General features: G+C 34.6%; 1 protein-coding gene across 3 annotated transcripts in view; it reads right to left on the bottom strand.

Annotated features, from left to right (window-relative positions):
• Positions 1 to 5,194: 5,194 nt before the first annotated feature.
• Positions 5,195 to 18,170, bottom strand: part of LOC111147397 (DBF4 zinc finger) — a 29,269-nt gene continuing 16,293 nt past the window's right edge. For 2 of the 3 annotated variants that reach the window (XM_022503404.1, XM_022503406.1), the window contains 6 exons: positions 16,737 to 16,773; positions 15,458 to 15,503; positions 12,032 to 12,160; positions 11,443 to 11,557; positions 8,239 to 8,363; positions 5,195 to 6,356 (listed from right to left, as the gene is read on the bottom strand). In XM_022503404.1, the coding sequence (XP_022359112.1) occupies positions 5,378 to 6,356; positions 8,239 to 8,363; positions 11,443 to 11,557; positions 12,032 to 12,160; positions 15,458 to 15,503; positions 16,737 to 16,773 (1,431 nt within the window). In that variant the 3' untranslated portion in view covers positions 5,195 to 5,377. The remainder of the gene's footprint in view (positions 6,357 to 8,238; positions 8,364 to 11,442; positions 11,558 to 12,031; positions 12,161 to 15,457; positions 15,504 to 16,736; positions 16,774 to 18,170) is intronic. The other variant, XM_022503405.1, reaches the window with a different exon arrangement.

Raw genomic sequence — 18,170 nt, 5'->3', positions numbered from 1 at the left:
CACATGTCTTCCAGGCGCATGTCCTCTAGGGCGTGAGACATGTACCCTAATAGGAGTCAGGCACCTGTCACATCAATAACATTTTTAGACATCCAATGGCCAGGGGCATGCCAGAACATCCCACCCGGAGTAAAAGACAGAGCACCTGTGTGGCTCAGTTGGGCAACTGCCTTCCACTCAGGTCATGATCCTGGAGTCCAGGGATCGAGTCCCATGTCGGGCTCCCTGCTTGACGGGGAGTCTGTTTCTCCCGCTGACCTCTCTCCGCTCATGCTCTCTCTCTCAAATAAATAAAACCTTAAAAAAAAATACATTAAAGTAAAATACTAATTACTGAACTTTCCAAACATGAAGGAAACATCACATCGGAAAGCCTCTTCAGGTTCTGGAGGGAGGATATTCCAAATGGGAGTACTACTTCCACCCAAGGGCATGAAAGGCTGTCAGCTGTGAGCAAAAAATAGCTCTGCAGTCATATAACCAGGCAGGTTCAAAGGTTTGAGAGGTATCTATCAGTGATAGGAAAATTGGAGTTTATGAAAAGTCCCAATAGGGAAATGACAACTTTCCTGGAAGACTTAAACTATGCCATCTTCAGTGGAGAATTATGTACTTTTGGAAAAATGAAAACAGTTTTTTGTATGAGATGATGACATATGAGAGATGAAGTGGCTGTCTGTGGGGCAAAAACTATCATGTAGTCACAAGGCCAGTCATGGGCTGAGGTTCAGTCATTAGATCTGTCATCAGATTGGGCAGATGCACCAATAATCCTTATAAAATGGAAATGGTATATCCAGGACTGAGCTAGAGCAAGACTAGAGAGCTCAAGGAATGAGCAGGCAGCCCAGGTCCCATGTCATCCACTGCTATCACATCAGTTCCTCTCTCAGTACCCACCTACAGGTGTATGGGCCATCCCTTTGGACCAGATGAAAAATCCCAAACTTAAATCAGGGGATTAGCTGCTTCTGTGGGTGCAACCTGAAAATATATGGTAGTTGCCATACAGCTCCACTCAGTGGTGTCGCTGAAAGCCAGTTACAGATCTTCCTAATAGAGCTTCAAGTGGTATACCTCTAATTATCACTTTGTATGGAAAGAGAACTGGCCCAAGTTTAGAATATATGCGGACTGGCGAGAAGGGAAAATGACGTGACTGGCTGTTAAGGGACTTAGGAAGAAAAAGATCTGAAGATTGAATACAAGGGGTAGAGACAGATGGCATATGGGGGTGCACATGAAGTATAAGAATCTTCATATCACATGTTAATGCTTCGCCAATGTTAGCACAATGGGTTGTGAGCAAAAGGACTATGGTGGCAGAAAAAAAAGTCATGTACAGGCTTGGCTTGACAGCATGGGCTCCTATTCACTGAAGCTGAAGTTTCTGTTGTCAGATGTTCAACCTGCCAGAAACAAGAGACCAACGCTGACATGGCACAAGCCCCCAAGACCAGCTAGGCACCAGATGGTAAGTTGATCACACTGGGCACAGTAACATAAATTGCAATTTACTATACATTTACGCACAACCAAGTGAAATGAACTTACAGGGGCTTTGGTAATTTCCACTACTTTCTTCACAAAGGAATTTTGACATCCTTTAATAGATATGTCTGTCTTAATCTGGTTCTTATTATTCAAGTCTTACTGTTTTGGTCACACACTATTCTCCCAGTGTTCAAAACTAGAGTATGCTTTTCTTGCTTGAGTAACATGTTTAGTGTCAGATTCTTTTTGCATTTTTAATTGCCCAGGACTCTTCCTAGACTTTTCCTTTTTTTTTTTTTTTTTTTTGGCATGGTATTTTAAGGAGGCTCCTTCTAATATTACTTACAAAATTAATGCTAATTAATCGCCCTTGTTTGTAAGAGTATAAGTTCTTTCTGCTTTTTAACCTGACTTGGGCAAAGTCACGATTCTATATAGGCATATAGGTGGGCATGATACTGCCTCTTTCTGCAGAAGGCTTTTTGGTTGGAATTCACAGAAACATGAAACATACTACTTTTGTGTAACAGCATTAAACACTCCCTGTAACCCTGTAATGCAGCTAAAAGGCTAGAGTGCCCTTTCATCTGATCTAGTTGTCTTTATACTAAGCCCTTCCTTCTCCCCAGTTCCTGCCCCACTCTCCATGACAATGTAATCACAGCATATGGCTAATGCATTACATTATTGGTCATAGTAAAGACTTCAACAAGTCTATAGCAACTGATAGCTAAGGTAATTTAGCCGCAAGTAGTATCTCTTGAGCAACCTATTGTGTAACCAACATTCTTTCAGACCTTTAATTTGGCAATCCCGTGATTTAAGATCTAGCTAGCCTGGTGAGGGTATGCTTAAAAATCTTTCCAGATATCTCTGGGACGTCTGGGTGGATCAGTTAGTTCAGCATCAGACTCTTGATCTTGGCTCAGGTCTTGATCTCAGGCTCATGAGTTCAAGTCCCAAGTTGGGTTCCATGCTACGTATGGAGCCAACTTAAAAAAAAAAAAACCAAAAACAAAACAAAAAAACTTTCCATCTCCTTTGGGAGAGGCCTATCATCCTTACTTTTCACTCTTAATGAAAATAGCATTGGAATGATTCCTAACTGAAAAGTGAGACATTTTTGGTCTGACATTAATCAAACTGCATTTACAGAAATTGATAGTATTTAAATACAACATTTAAAAAAATATATTCCTGAGATAGCAGAATAGTATTAACTACACATACATGTTAGCACTGAGGTGTTTAAATCAAACTAAATTTTTTCTGATAACATACAATCTCATTTCCAGAAATAAGGATTCAAGTTTTAGGTTAAAGTGCTAAACATAACATCTTGTTTTCTATTCCTTTTAAAAGTAGGTAGAATATGTCTTGACCTGCATCGTTTATGGTTTCATAAATTATTTTAATATACTAACCTACATATGCAAAGAAGTCATTGTCTTCAAAAACCATTTAAATGATTCTTTTGACATGTAAAATATACCTTTGCTACAATTGCTTGTTACTTTAGAAAAAAAAAAACAACATTCATTTTAAAACACAAAAACCACATTGTCTTCACTAGCCCCTGTTGGAAGTTACTCCTAGAAAAAGAGCCACCAACTTTGAATGCTACACTGTCTGTTGCCCAGAGCTGAAAGTTAGAGTGCCTTTTTTTCTTCTTTCTTAACACCTTCCCCTTCAGTGTTCCTGTTAGCAAGGAAAATACCATGTGCTTGCTGGGATTTGTCTGTCTAGACGCTTTTGGCAGAGCCTGTCACTTTCTATCAAGCAAACTAAGTTTTCTATCTACCCTGCTGAGATCTTTGAAGCTTCCTACTTATCTGAAGATGCCTTGTTGCATTAAAGATTAAGTGTCCTTTTTTAAATAAATACGGCAACCAAACCAGTTAAGTACTTAGGTAAACACAACCCCAATGCACCTTCACCAGGTGACCATGTGCCTTGGTAAAAATCAAGAAGTATTGATGCCTCTATGTGAATGCAACTTCATTTGCCAGGGCACAGTACTTACTTCCTACTAGAGGCTTAATTACTCCCCACCATCCTCATCTTGGTTGGGTGCCCATCTGCATAACACAACCCACACAAATTCTATGTGGTGGTCTTGCTACTACCAACCAAATATTTAAGCATTTTTTAAAATGTGAAATACTTATTATGAAGATCTTTGGGGAGGGATTTTTTTTTTTTTTTTTCCAAATCTCTGTCAAATTTTTTAAAGATTTTATTTGTCAGAAAGAGAGAGAGTGAGAGAACAGCAGGCAGAGGGACAAGCTGACTAACCACTGAGCAGGGAGCCTGATCAGAGACTCTTCCAGCTGAGGACCCTGGGATCATAACCTGAGCCAACTGAGCCACCCAGGGTGAGGAAGGGTGTTCTAAAGTCCTTCAAAATACTTCAAAAATAATGTGAAAATAAAGTTTAACAACGTTTAACTATTAGAGGGGTTCCGTTTGAGTCTCTTACTCCATATTAAATACAACTAAGGCAAACAGTGCCACTGAAAATTGAAGAAAACTGTCATTCTAAAGTACAAGGATTACAGAGCAAGTTTAAATACCTTTCAATTACCTGGAAAAGTTATGGGAAAATAATACCTTCGACAAATAATTTTCAAGTTTCATCTAGGTTTCTAGAAGGCGATCTGTAAAATCTGAAGTAGAATTACATATACACACATGCATTTGTGACGGAAAATGTCTAATTTACAGTGGAAACAAGGTTTGCATGGATTCACTATAAAGACTATTTCAGTGACCATACTTAAAGTACTGGTATGATCGAGAAAGTTGTTGAAAAGCTAGTATTTCTCATTCAGACTGTCCAAACAGTCAAAACATATGAACTAATCTATCGGGAGCCATACAGGGTTTCAAAAATTTAAGACTGGTAATCAAAGTTAATTTTTAATGATAACATATTCACAGAATATTCAATGGCACCAACTTTCATTGTGAAAAATGTCATTAGCTGTAAATGCCACACTCCTGGTAAGTACACTCAAAGGCATTTAAATGCCTCTACCATCTAAAGATAACAGTTGAAATGTTTCTTATATCTGAGAGAATACATATATTTTCTCACATATATATATTTCTTATAGGAGAGTATTTCGTATATTCTCTTCTCTAAATTATTGAGTTGCCAAGTGCCTGATCAAAGGCAATCTTCACATATGTTTCAATACTTTTATTTAGAGTTCACTGCCATCCTCCTTCTTTCATTTCCTGACACCAGATTAGGGGATAATGAGTCATTTTTGGAAGACTTTATTTCTAAAGGTAAATAATTATGAACAGTGGAAAAACTGTTTTATTCCATATAGTAATCTGGTTAAATTTTTCCTTCATGGCTTCTATTTACCCCTGCAAATAACCTAACTCGCCAGTGCCAACGCACCAGCATGGTCCAACTAGGTCAAACATGAAGTACTAATGATTTCTAGAACCCAAACACAAAAATTAGTGTTTTTTTCCTTTAGTATGAAAATTAGATTTTTAAAAGCAATATTCCATTGTTATCATAGGAATCTATTTAAAAGACTTTAGAAAGAACAAGACTAAATTTATAATGGTAAATACTGATATTCCCAAAATTTCATTTAAAATTAGTTTTCAGTGCCATAAAACAATTATTCATAATAATTCTTAAAACATAGTATGTAAAACAAGTCACAAGTTCATTTTACGATTTTTCTAGAATAAGTATCCAAATCTGTAGAAAAATGTAAATATCACCTTTATTAATATTTACACTTGGTTTTGTAAACAAAGTTGGCAAAAAAGAAAAAAACTAAGTAACTTCCATACCTATTTATAAAAATTTCAAGAATATGATCTTCACCACTTTGGAAAATATTTATTTTTAAATCTAAAAGCCAGTAAATGTAGAAGTTGAAGGAGAAGAGAAAAACATTGACAACAAATTATTTGAATTTTCTTCTTCCCAAATATCCAGAACATCACAAATGCCGCTGTTTTCAGTATAGCTTGTGAAACCCAAAAATTCTGACTTCTCTTCACTAGTTTGAAACAAGTCTAATAGAGATTGTACTGGAGAACTACAAATTCTGTTTCCTTCTTGTGTAATAAGAAATTCAGTTCTTTTCTTATCTAATTCCACATTTGGTTCCAGATTTTCTTTTTTATTTCTTCCTAATAATATTTTCACTTTCCGATGGATCGTACCAGAAGGTAAGCCATCCATATTGTTGAAGTCACATTCATTGGGTTCCTCAGGGGGACTTCGGGATGGGGTCTTTGCCTGAATTGTTAGGTGCTCTTGTGAACTGTTTACTGCTAACAGACCAGAATCATGACTAAATATTGAATGAAGGTCCTTTTCCTTCAGATCCTTTGCTGGAAAAAGCACGGTATCTGACTTTTGTTTTGGTTGAGATGCAGTACTATCCATACTGAAATTAGAAACTTGTACAGATGTCTTTAGCCTACATGGACAATGATCTACCCTTAGTTCTTCTGAGTCACTTTCATTTATCATTAATTTATGTTCAGAAACATCAAGGATGCATTCCGGTTTATTTTTATGTGGAGGTAGATATGCAAAATTTTGTTTTATGTCATTTTCACCTGGCTTTAACATGGAACATTTAGTAGTTACTTTCTCATCGAGTCCTCTCAATTCACTTGAGGAGTAGGGGATGCATTCTGAAATAAACAGAAACTTCTGTTCAGGTTCCTGGGTTTCTTTATACAGGAAATGCTGCTCAATTACCTGTACATTATTTTCCTTGAAGTCTTTCTGAGAAATATGTTGCAATTCTTTTGGTTCAGACTCCTTCAGGACACTTGTAGTAATAGGAGAAAGCGATCCAATACTGTATTTTATCCTTTATAAAACAAAAAGAATAAACATTAAATTGCTATAAAAAATTCCCGAGTAGCTTAAAGTCAAACTAATAATCTTTTAAAACTATTTATGAAACTTAAATTTAACTTAGAAAATATTACAAAAATACTGAAATCTAACAGTTAGCCAAATATACTTCAGATGTTTTTCATAATAAAACTTTACAGATACACAGCTGAAAACTCAAGCTGTACCGTACCCTCTATTCTCATCCATATTCTTCCCCTTCCTCCCAGAGGTAATTACTATCTTAAATGTAGTGTTTAAAACTCCTTCAACCATATAACTCAAAGAAAGATGAAAGTAAAGGGATTTCGTTTTGCTCCCAATTTTGTTTTCATTATCCTGAAAAATATCCTAACTTCTATGCTTTTACATTAATATCGTCTCCTCATTTTACTTAACAATGTAGAAAATGAGTATTTAGACAAAATAATAATCCTGATGTTTCACACATGTATGTGACCTGAAAACCTCTTCTTCAGGGAGTCTCTTAATATCTTTGGAATGTTAGTTTGTACTACACAATCCTAAATTATGTATTACTATCTCACTACTATTGTTTTATGTTATACATGTCACAGATAACACTATAGAAATATAGAATTCAGTCTCCCCTTTTAGAACCAGCATGGACACTTCTATATTTATTTTGTTTATATGTTTATGTAATTTTCTAGTATAATACTAGAAAATACTAGAGGCTAGTATTTTGGCTTAGTTGTTAAGCCTCTGCCTTCGGCTCAGGTCATGATCCCAGGGTCCTGGGATAAAGCCCCACATTGGGCTCCCTGCTTGGCCAGAAGCTTTCTTTCCTTCCCCCACCCTCCCTGCCTGTGTTCCTTCTCTCGCTGTCAAATAAATAAATAAAATCTTAAAAAAAAAAAAAAGTTGAAAATATGCCTCCTCTCCAAATATATTATTAAGTCAGTCATGAACAACCATTCTGAATGTTACATAAATAAGAAGTTTAGGTAACCGTTCTACCTAGATATAGTCAAGACTTTCCAGTCAATTTTCAGAAGCTGTACCTTGGTATCTTATTTTCTAGTCTTTATGCCTTAACATTAGTCTAAAAATAGATATAAGGACTGAATAACCTAATGATTTATCATCAATTTCAGCACTTCAAAGAATTTTTCATTTTGGATTTATGGGAACAATCTAACCAGGCTCATTTAGTCAACTGTGCAGTAAACTGTCAATGAAGAGCACTGTATTCACACCTCAAAGTCCTGTCAGTACCATTAGTAAGATTTTTTTTTTCCCATTAGTAAGATTTTTTGGCAAGTAGAATTTAAGCAAAAGTATTCAGTGAGAGTATAAAGAAGCCTTAATGGAGGTTAAGTGAAGAAAGGTTTATTTAAACTCCTTAAGATTAACTAAAAATTCTAGATTTTTAGTCCAAGTAAATGGTAAACTTTATGGTCCTAGACCAGGGGTTGATAAACTTAAAAGCACATGGACCAAATCTCAAGTTTTACTGGAACACAGCCATACCCATTGACTTACATATTGTCTGTAGCTGCTTTCATTGTACAATGACAAAGCTAAGTGGCTGAAACAAATGTCATGGTTCACAAAGCCTAAAATATTTACTGCCCGGTTTTTAATAAAGAATTTGCCAACCCCTCTTTTAGACTATAACATTAAGATGAAGACCTTAATAATAATTTAAAGTAAGCACTTCTGGTAGTGGAGAGGGGGTGGGAGGGGAGAGAAAAGTAGTAATCAGTTCTTAACCAAATATACATTCTAAAAATATATATCCCTTCTAAGAACAGAAAACTTTGGATTTATTTTTAGTTCAATGAAATTGTTTAGAATTCTGTTAAAATTTAAAACTTAGGCTGACAAATTACCTTTTCTTTTTCGGCATGTCCCTTTCATATTCCACAAAATCAAAAATTAACTTAGATACAATATCATCAACAACTTGATAGTGATTACTCTGTGCAAAGTTTCTGTGTTGCTCACTTAGAAGATGCTGAAAAACCAAAAAAGCATTTAATAAGTCATTTAATTACATTCTTGTTAATTATATTCTTAAACCTACAGATGTCTTTTTGTTTTCTAATATTTCCATGCCCCTAAAATTAGGTTTCTAATAACTACTCCAAAGAAATATCCTTTACTACAACTTCAAAGGATGTTAAGTAAAATAAATTTGTGGTTTAAATGGAACTAACGAATGAACTACATCAGGAAATGAAGATAAAGATGGAGAAACACAACAGAAACATTTAACATTTACAGTATGCTAATATTGAGAAAAATCTTCCTTTTTATTTTATCCTTACACAATTACCACTAAATAAATATGGTAGGTCTTATAAAATATTAAATAAATGAAATGTTATAATTTAACATATAAGATTCCAAAACAAGAATCCAGAAGGCAGGTTACAAAAAAATGAAGTACAATGAATGCTGTGAAGTATAAAAAAAAGGAAAAAATTTATTATTGAGGAACACATTTGAGAATGAGCAAGTAAATGATCTCAATTACCCAATGCATATAATGGAGAATATAGAAGTTATTCTCAGTTTTTTTTGTTTTTAATTGAATGGTAGTTGACAGTTTCTCAGTCTAAGAGTGGTGAAGAACAAAAGTAAACAAGCTCAGTTTCCTGGGATAAAACTCAAAAGAAATAAAGTTCCTGCTACATAGGTGGAATCTCCAGGCTAATTCTACTGTCAGCTGATCAGAGAATGGCACCTAGAAGGCTGTAACAGGAGGATCACGCAAGTACCTCATTTCTGTTTCTCTAGTTTCATGTAACTTTTGATGATTTGATTGTATTTCCAAAAACTAAATTCTCCAGTGATCACAAATAGTATTCTGGACTATTATACTTCCTTACTTGCAGAATTTACCACATACAAATTATCTATGCTCAGTAATGTTAAATGAGAAACTATTAAAATTTAAAAAGAAACATTAACTAAGTTCAGATTCCATTTATACACATTCTTTGAAGAAGAAATCTCCGACTTTTGTGTAGTTGCCCCCTTCCTCCACCTACCTCTTATCATTCACCCTTTTTATGTCTTAAATATTACTTTCTCAATTGAGCTTTCTGTCTCTCATCCTACCTTAAGAACTCCTTATTACCATTATACTGTACATGCTACTTTTGTGACACTATCACTATCCTACTTGTAAATGTATTGCTTTGTATCTGTCTTCTCTGTTGAACCATAATATCTAAGGGAAGAGTATGTCTGCCTTGTTTGTGTTGCTTAATCTTTAGTAATCCAATTTGCTAAATGAATGCCTTGATACAGGTGGAAATGAAGCACTGTGAAATCTAAGATTCAAAAAAGAAAGGAATATCTTATTTTCAAGACTAAGAAACATAGATAAAACAACTGTAATAAAAAATGATTTTAAAATATCAACCCCGGGGCGCCTGGGTGGTTCAGTGGATTAAAGCCTCTGCCTTCGGCTCAGGTCATGATCGAGTCCCGCATCCGGCTCTCTGCTCAGCAGGGAGCCTGCTTCCTCCTCTCTCTCTGCCTGCCTCTCTGCCTACTTGTGTTCTCTGTCTGTCAAATGAATAAATAAAAATCTTTTAAAAAATAAATAAATAAATAAAAATAAAATAAAATATCAACCCCAACATCTATTACTCATTTTCCTTCCTGTGTCAATCAGTGATCAAGGTTTTCATTTTTAGTCCCAACATTTTCTGAGCATTAAAATAAGATTACAAATTTGTATTAAGGAAAAAATCCATTATAAATTTTTCTATTGTAGCAACAGCAAAATAATATTTTGGGACAAATCAATAATTTAAATTTCAAAATGATTTTTTGGGAGGGGGAAATATTTGGGGTAACTTTAGCTTCTGATTTAAAATAATTCTAAAGTAGCCATATTTTTCTCTGTTATTATATAAAGAAGACACAAAAAACTAATACAAAACACTAATATATTTTGAGTTATAAAACAATCAAACTTCAACTTAGAGCCTAAAGAGAGTGGGTTTACTTCTCAGGTATTTATAAATATTATTCTTTCTCCTTAACTTTCCCACCATCTTCTACCAAACCAAGCACTAAAACATACATCTCTACTGAAATTAACAAATGAAATAACAGCTAAAATTTAATAAATTAGCACAGAGCCTGCCACCGTTCAAGGTCACACGAATAGGAAACCAGGATTCAAACCTGGACAGCATGGATCCAAAGTTCTTGTTTTTGTTTGTTTTTAATCACTTTAGAAACCATAAATAGTTCCCATCTTCAAAACTGTATCTTCATCCCACGTCCCCTTCCAACTATTCTATTTCTCTTTCCGCTACTTCAAAGAATAATCTCTACTTTCTTCTCATCCTACCATTAGTAAATCACATGCCCATTTTTTAATTGCTCAGGCCTGAAGCATCTTCTTTCTACTCACTCCCAACTTCCAATCCCCTGGCAAATTCTCTTTGCCCCACTTATAATTATATCCACAATCTGACCAAGCCTCATCACTTCTGCCAGGCCACCACCATTAGTTGAATGGCTTCTTCAGTACTAACAATTAGTTTAATTTAGTACTCCTGCACTGCTTATTTCAATATCCACAAGTCATGTTCCCTCACTTCCTAGGTTTCTACTCAAATATCACTTTATCAGTTAGCTATTCCTTGTCTAAATAAATATCTACACACCCTTTCTGGCTTTAGTTTCTCATAGAACTAATCTAATGTTCTCTACATATACTTAATTACTTTCTAAATACATGGTTACCTATTTCTCCTCCCCTTTCATAGAATGTAATTTTCATAAAGATAAAGAATTGGTCTCCTATGTTCAATGCTGCTTGTTCAGAGTACTGACTGGTGCAACGTAGGTACTTAATAAGTATATGCTGAATGAATAAAAATTAGTTTTAAATATACATTTTCCCACTTTGGGTTCCTAAAATTTAAGATAATTCTATCAAAAAGAGATACATGTTATTTAGTCATTATCAAGTTGCAAACCACAATCAGAAAAACAAGCTAATATTTACACAGTAAATATTCATAGTTTTAGAAATATCAATCCCCTAAATATAAAATCACATTTACACTTTCGAGATCTTCATATTTCTGCAAGCAACATTCACAATATCCTTTTTTTTTCTTCTCTTTCAACTGGAGTTGAATTGGGATACCACCACATTTATTGCCATCCGTTTGGATTCTAATAGAAATATATGATAAAAGAATTATTTGATGAACATTAATAATTTATAAAATGTACAGTTCTCACCTACCAAACAATCTGCCATAATCTCCACAGATGTTTATATCAATAATTACTTTTAAATACATTTCTTTCTAAGAAATTGAGAAGCAAACTAAAAATGTAGTGATTTTTCTGGAGAATATTTCAGATCACTTAGGAGAAATAACACACTTTAATTACTTGTAAATACTTACAAGCCACCCCTCAACCTTAATCTATTGATCTAACATGTCTAAAAGTGACATACTTAGAAAAGATTCAGACTTCTAACCCAGCATTAAAAATATACAGGGGGAAAACATAACAGTGATTTTACACACACACACACACACACACACACACACACACACACACACACAACCATAGCATTTAATGAATTGTTTTAAATGTCTGCGTAAAAAGAAAAAATTACATGAAGGTTAAACAAACCTTAGTTTAACCTGAGTTTGCTTTTGGATGCTAGATGGCTTATCTACATCAAATGGACTGGAGGGCTTCTGAATAGAATAATTTATAAAAGGCATATTGGTCAGCTGAAGATAAAATGGTCTATAAAGTCTAAAAAAATAAAAAGACAAATACATGAGATTGTTTATGATTAAAAAAATACAACTGAAATCTTGTATTTCAAAATCACGGCATTCATCTGGAATCTGAAATAAATAATAGAAATTAATTAGGCTTCCCTTCTCAATTCCTAGACCTAGTATCTTTTTGTTTAATATACTTTTTTAATTATGGTAAAATACCCACAAAATTTACTACCTTAAACTTTTTTTTTTTTTTAAGTAATCTCTATGCCCAAAATGAGGTTTGAACTCCAAAACCAACATCAGGAGTTACATGCTCTACCAACTGAGCTGGCCAGGTACCATTTTCAACCATTTTTAGGAACACAGTTCAGCTGCATTAAGTACATTCACAGTGCTTTCCAACCATTAACATCATCCATCTCCAGATGGATGATGCCCTTTTCATTTTTCAAAACTCTGTATCCATTAAACCATAACTCCCCATTCTTTCTTCTCTGCCCACCCCTTAAAACCATCACTCTACTTTATGAATCTGACTACTCTGAAGTACTTCATCAACTAGAATCTTGCAGTATTTTTCCTCTTACTTCACTCAGCATAATGTCCTCAAGGTTCATCCATGTGTAGAACACTTGTCAGAATTTCATTCCCTTTTTTAAGGTTGAGTAATACTCCATTCTATGTATTTACCACATCATCCATTTATCTATTGATGGACATATGGACTGCTTCTACCACTGGGCTACTGTAAATAGTGCTGCTACCAATATGCATATGCAAGCATCTCTTTGAGAACCTGCTTTCAATTCTTTTGGATATATAACCAGAAGTGACACTGCGAGATCAGATCATAGTCCCAATTTCATGAAGACCCTCCGTACTAGTTTCCACAATGGTTACATTATTTTACAATTGCACCAACAGTGCACAAGGGCTCCAATTTCGCCACTTCCTTGCCAATACCTATTATTCTAGGTTTTTTTTTGTTGGTGGTGTTGTTTTTGTAATAGCCATCCAAATGGCTGTGAAGTGATAGATACCTCACAGTGGTCTTGACTGGCATTTCTGTGATAGTGAACATCTTTTCATGTATTTGTTGGCAACCTGTACATCTCTGAAGACATGTTAAGTCCTTTCCCCATTTTTTAAATCTGATAAATTGAGAGGCGCTAGGTCATTTAAGCGTCCATACTCTTGGTTTTGGCTCTGGTCATGATCTCATTGGTCTTGAGATAGAGCACAAAGGCAGACAGCAGGGAGTTTGTGCAAAGATTCTCTCCCTCTGCTCTTTTCTGTACTCAAGTGCACAAGGGCGCTCTCAAATCTTGAAACAAAACAAAACAACCCCCCCCCAAAACTGATAATTTGATTTTCTGTTGACTTTTTTATATTTCATTTTTTTAATTGATTTTTATTTGAGTATCGATATAGTTAACACACAGCATTACATCGGTTTCAGGTGCTTATAATACAGTAATTCAATAAATCCCTACATCAGCCAGGGCTGTTCCTGTTTGCCCCAGGCATTGTTCAAGCTACAGCTTCTATGTTGCCTCTCCATAGGCTGCTATCCCTTTAAGGGTAGGGACCCAGCTATCATTTGCCCTCCTAGCTCATCCAGTGCCAAGTCAGAAGACTTTAAAAGCTCCAAGATCTAAGTCTGAGTGGTTATACAAAGTTAGGGATTTCACCCCTCTGGTTTCCAAACCCAGACATGATAGGAATTTATCTTCTCCTAATGGGCTCCCTGGTGTTTTCATCACCTCTCTGAGCCACAGCCTACAACTCCCTCCCTCCTGTAGGCAGCGCCCAGTCACCATCTCTGCCCTGCCTCATCTTTCAAATGCAGCTTATTCTCTACATTGTTGTGAATTTTGTTCTGCCAGTCTTCACATCATTCTCTGGTTTATTTATTTGGATGCAAGTGCTAACTAGTTAGTTGTAAACAAGGGAAGGGGTGAGCTTAAGGTCCTCCTACTCCACCATCTTCCTAAGTTCCCCCACATATTACACTTTATTAAATATATGATTTGCAAATATCTTCTCCCATTCCGTAGTTCCATCCCATTTCACTCTGTTATGCACACAAATTTACAATTTTGTTATTTGTGCTTTTGATGTCATATCCAAGAAATCACTGCAACATCCAATGTCATAAAGATTTTCCCTTGTTTTCTTCCAAGGGTTTTATGCTTTTAGGTCTTCGATCTATTTTGGGTTAATTTTATATATGGTATAAATTAATGATCCAACTTCATTTTTCTACATGTGGATATGTGTTTTCTCAATACCACTGCTGAAGACTGTCCGTTCCCCACTAAATGATCTTGACATCCTTGCCAACAGTCATTTGACCTAAATGTAAAGATTTATTTCTTAGCTATTTATTCTTTTCCATTGGTCTACACATCTGTCTTTACATCATTAAAAAGCTGTTGTGATTGAACTTTTGGAAAATTCTGAAATCAAGTTTAGGTCTTCAATTTTGTTCTTCCTTTCAAGATTGCTTTGGACATTTGGAGTCCCTTGCAATTTGATATGAATTTTAGGATGGATTTCTCCCCTTCTGCAAAAAAAAAAAAAAAGTCATTGGGATTTTCACAGGGCTTGCACTGACTCTGTAGATCACTTTGGATAGCAATGACATCTTAGCAATATGAAGTCTTCTAGTCCATGACGGTGGAATGTCTTTCCATATATTGGCACCTTCTCTAGGTCTAATTTTGAACTGCATTTTTTTCATAATAATACACTTCATAAAAAGAGGCATTCAATACATCTTTGTCACTTCAGGGAGTACCCAAAAGAATGAATCACACATGTCTAAAGGAAGAATGTCAAGAAAAAGTTATAAAATTCTCCCACGCCAAATTAATTTACTTATAGTCTTAAGATTAACCTATAAAACTTCAGAGTGAGTTCAGGAAAACTACTAAATTAAATGTTATATTCCACTTTGTACATCAAAATAGTACCTACTAATATATTTAACAAAGTATAAGCAATCTTTAAGTAGTAGTTCTAATCACATGGTATTCCATTTAGCTAGTGAATAGTTATTTGAAATACTATGAATGAGTTGGTTTCATGATTGCTCTAAAGTAGATATTTGAAGGAATTATGACCTATAGCATACTGAAACTAAGTGAAAATTGCTTAATTTTTGAGCAAATTTAATGCTATTTTCTGCAACTTATGCCACATGTGTATTAGTATAATATAAAACTTACATACAAAGACCTAATGGTATTAGTGGAAATAGCTTAATTAGATTTTCTCTTTTAATATTATATTTAAATTACCAATCAACTTAGATACTTACTGGCTCATATCTTCCACTTTTACAAAAGGTTTTTTGAGTCTACCTGCTTGAGAACATACAAAACATATTATTAGATATGTACAAATCCAGGAAATTAAAAAAAAAATACCCTGGCTAAAAAAAAAATCCCTCCAAACTATGAACAGATCTTCCTCAATTTACAATTAGGGTTACACTTTGATAAAGCCATTTTAAGTTACAAATACATTTAATACACCTAACCCATCAAACATCACAGCTTAGCCCTAGCCTAACTTAAGAACATTCTCAGAACACTTATATTAGCCTATAGGTGGGCAACATCATCGAACACAAAGCCCATTTTATAATAAAAAATGTTGAATATGTGATATAATTTGTTGAATACTGTACTGAAAGTGAAAAACAGAATGGTTTTAAGTATATTGGTTGTCCACCCTTGTGACCAAATGACTGAATGGGAGTTGCAGCTCATTGTTGCTGCTGCTACATCAGGAGAGTTTTGTATGGCATACTGCCCACCCAGGAGAAGAGCAATATTCAAAATTCAAAGTACAGTTTCTACTGAAAGTGTATTACACCATCGTAAAGGTAAAAAATTTTAAATCAAACCATCGTTAAGTCAAGGACCATCTGTATCCATTATCTCTTTCATTCCAATTCAGTTTTAAGTCTCAAGTGAGCTATTTTACAATATCAGTCCATTTCCAAAATGATAGAAATTCTGTCTACATTCTGAGATTCTTAAAATGAAGGGATTCCCCCAAAGGATCTATGAATAGAATTCAGAAGAATCATGAGCTAAAACAGCAAAAAAAATCCAATTTTTATTTTCATCGATCTCTAACCGAAATTTAACACTTCCTCTAGTTATGCATATAAGCAACAGGATCACAGTGGTCTTAGCAGTGCCTGTAATTCTGAGAGCAAATGAAATACTTTCATATTAGTTTTACAGATCTCAAGACATCATTTATGCTCACCACTTCCAAAATTACAGTAGAATCACTGCTAGCACTTGTTTTAAGTGTGTAAAAAAAACCAAGTATATCACCATTTCATAATTAAAAATTTTCTGACAACTGAATTTCATTTACTGACTTTCTCAGTAATCTAGTAATTTTTACATGTTTTTTAAAAACATTATTCTGAAAAAGGGTCCATAGTCTCAAAAAAATTTAAGACCTATTGAACATGTTCCCTGAGGAGTTGTTTACGTGATTTTTCAGAGGATTTTTATAAGATCTGTTCTACTTTCTAAAAGCATATCAAATACACCTAAGGATTTCAAAATACTTACTTCTTGCTTTCTGTGTGCCAATACCTACTCTTTTTCCCTAAAAAAAAAAAAAAAAAAAGAAGATTGCATTTGAAAGTACAATGAAAACAGCAACTGCTCCTTTTTATCCTGAAGACAATCATACAGGAAAAGAACTATATAAAAGAAGGGTAATTACTATAGTTTTGCTGGGGAAAAAAGAGAAAACTTGCTTTTTCAAAAATCAAGTCAATGAAAGAAATGAAACAATGAACATAATACAAGCTCACTTTTACAATACACCCAACAAATACCTTGCATTCTAGCTAAAATTGTTTTTGCCTTTACAGAAAGAAATCAACCAATGAGGAAAAGCTACAGTTAATAAAATAATCTAAAAATAGTCCTAAGGTTATATTGATGCCCTTACTGAGCAAACTTCTGTGATAGACTAAACAAAGGAATTATTAAAGTACTTATTACAGTCTGTCGATTCTTGTCAAGGTGGAATATGTCCAATAAGGTCAAACAATCCCACTGATTACTACTAAAACTCTGGGGAAAATACAATGAGCAACTACATGGGGACTAAAAAGTAAACAAAAGCAGGCATATTGTAGAAGGAAGCCAAACTCAGAGAAACCACTTTAAGGGGGTATATTTCCCAACCCCTTTTCCTCACAATGTTGCCTGAAGGATAAACCTCTAATTACAGAGTTGGCAGCAAGTAGTGGAGCCAGGAAAAAGACTCTAAGGTAAGGGCAAATACACTTAAAATGATGGAGAGATACAAATTCTCAGCAGAAAAACTGTAAAAACAAAAAACAAAAAACAACAACAAAGAAAGGAAATTGTAGAAGTCTAGTGAAGACTAGTATAGAAATCAAGTGAAAAATACATGATTTGAAATACAGAATTAACTGGATGGGCTTGAAAACAGAACATAGATGAACAAGTGAAGTGTCAGCGAACTGGAAGACTGATGAATTGAAATCTTTAATTAAAAGAACTGAGAAAAGAAGAATGGGGGAAAAAATGAACAGTACCCAAAAAGTACCTTGTATTCTAGGCTATAATTAATATAAAAGGTCTAAATTTAGTGTTATTGGAAATACAGAAACAAACAGAACAGTGAAGAAAAAGAATTTTAACAAAATAGCCCAAACTTTCCAAACATAGATTTATAGTTCTAAAAATCTTAGTGAACAACAAACAGAAACATCTCTAAGTAACCCAAGCCAAGGCATATCACAACCAAATTGTTGAAAACCAAAGATAAATTAAAAATTTGCTAAGTACATATGGAAAAATGATAATTATTTATAAGAAAATAACAATCTGGGGTGCCTGGTTGGCTCAGTGAGTTAAGGCTCTGTCTTTGGCTCAGGTCATGATCTCAGGGTCCTGGGATTGAGCCCCACATCGGGCTCTCTGCTCAGTGGGGAGACTGCTTCCCCCTCTCTCTCTGCCTGCTAC

Source organism: Enhydra lutris, unplaced genomic scaffold, assembly GCF_002288905.1.
Source record: "Enhydra lutris kenyoni isolate GAN:26980312 unplaced genomic scaffold, ASM228890v2 scaffoldscaffold16, whole genome shotgun sequence".
Classification (NCBI taxonomy): Eukaryota; Metazoa; Chordata; class Mammalia; order Carnivora; family Mustelidae; genus Enhydra; species Enhydra lutris.
Note: the sequence above shows the minus strand (reverse complement) of the source record. Positions and strands in the feature narration are given on the sequence as shown.